At 64.8% G+C, this 634-nt stretch overlaps 1 protein-coding gene across 1 annotated transcript; it reads right to left on the bottom strand.

The window, feature by feature from the left end:
- Positions 1-34: 34 nt before the first annotated feature.
- ABCA2 (ATP-binding cassette, sub-family A (ABC1), member 2) lies at positions 35-628 on the bottom strand. The gene is made up of 3 exons (XM_010861580.1): positions 489-628; positions 286-409; positions 35-172 (listed from the first exon to the last, which is right to left on the bottom strand). Exons 1-3 carry the CDS (start codon positions 615-617, stop codon positions 36-38), a joined length of 390 nt encoding a protein of 129 aa, XP_010859882.1. The 5' UTR covers positions 618-628; the 3' UTR covers position 35.
- Positions 629-634: the final 6 nt, after the last annotated feature.

Here is a 634-nt window from a genome sequence, read left to right as displayed (position 1 = left end):
GCCCAGCCCCGCCCCCACCCGCAGGGCCCGCGCACTCACTGCGGCTGCCGCAGGAAGGTGTACTGACACATGATGGTCAGGAGGAAGCCCACGAAGCCCTCAACGGTCATGGCCACCAGGCCCCTGGTGACGATGTCCCACTCGAAGGGAGACTTCATCTTGTCAACCTGGCCTGCGGGGCAGCTGGCTCAGGGCCGGGGCCTCAGGAGCGCCCGCTTGCCCCCAGGTCTGGAGCCCGCCTAGGCCCCCCAGCCAGGGGCCGCGCCGTCAGCCCCGCGGCCTCACCGATCTTGGCGTAGTACTCGTTGATATACTCGTTGTACGCCATCTCCATCAGCCCGTGGCCCAGGTTGTAGTTGGGGAAGATGAGGAAGCAGCTCTTCAGGTAACTGTTGACAACCTTCAGGTCCTGGAGGGTCACGGCGGAGCGGGGGGTGTCAGGGCACAGCCTCAGCCCTGCCACCCCCCACCTCACCACCCCGGCCCACCTTGTCATGTTCAAAGAGCTGTAGGAGGAAGGTGGCCACGGTGGCGGTGATGCCGATGAAGAGGTTGATGACGATGAGAAACACGTAGGCCGAGCTGGGGACCTCGAACCAGAAGGAGGCCGGGTACATGATGGGTGTGATGGACC

Source organism: Bison bison, unplaced genomic scaffold, assembly GCF_000754665.1.
Source record: "Bison bison bison isolate TAMUID 2011002044 unplaced genomic scaffold, Bison_UMD1.0 scf7180017857908, whole genome shotgun sequence".
In the NCBI taxonomy this organism is placed as follows: Eukaryota; Metazoa; Chordata; class Mammalia; order Artiodactyla; family Bovidae; genus Bison; species Bison bison.
This window is presented reverse-complemented; position numbering and strand designations above follow the sequence as displayed.

Coding starts and splice junctions, on each gene's coding strand:
- ABCA2 (XM_010861580.1), bottom strand. CDS start 617: ATGTACCCGGCCTCCTTCTGGTTCGAGGTCCCCAGCTCGGCCTACGTG. Junction 410..488: donor AGCTCTTTGAACATGACAAG/GTGGGCCGGGGT, acceptor GTGACCCTCCAG/GACCTGAAGGTTGTCAACAG. Junction 173..285: donor CGAGTACTACGCCAAGATCG/GTGAGGCCGCGG, acceptor GCTGCCCCGCAG/GCCAGGTTGACAAGATGAAG.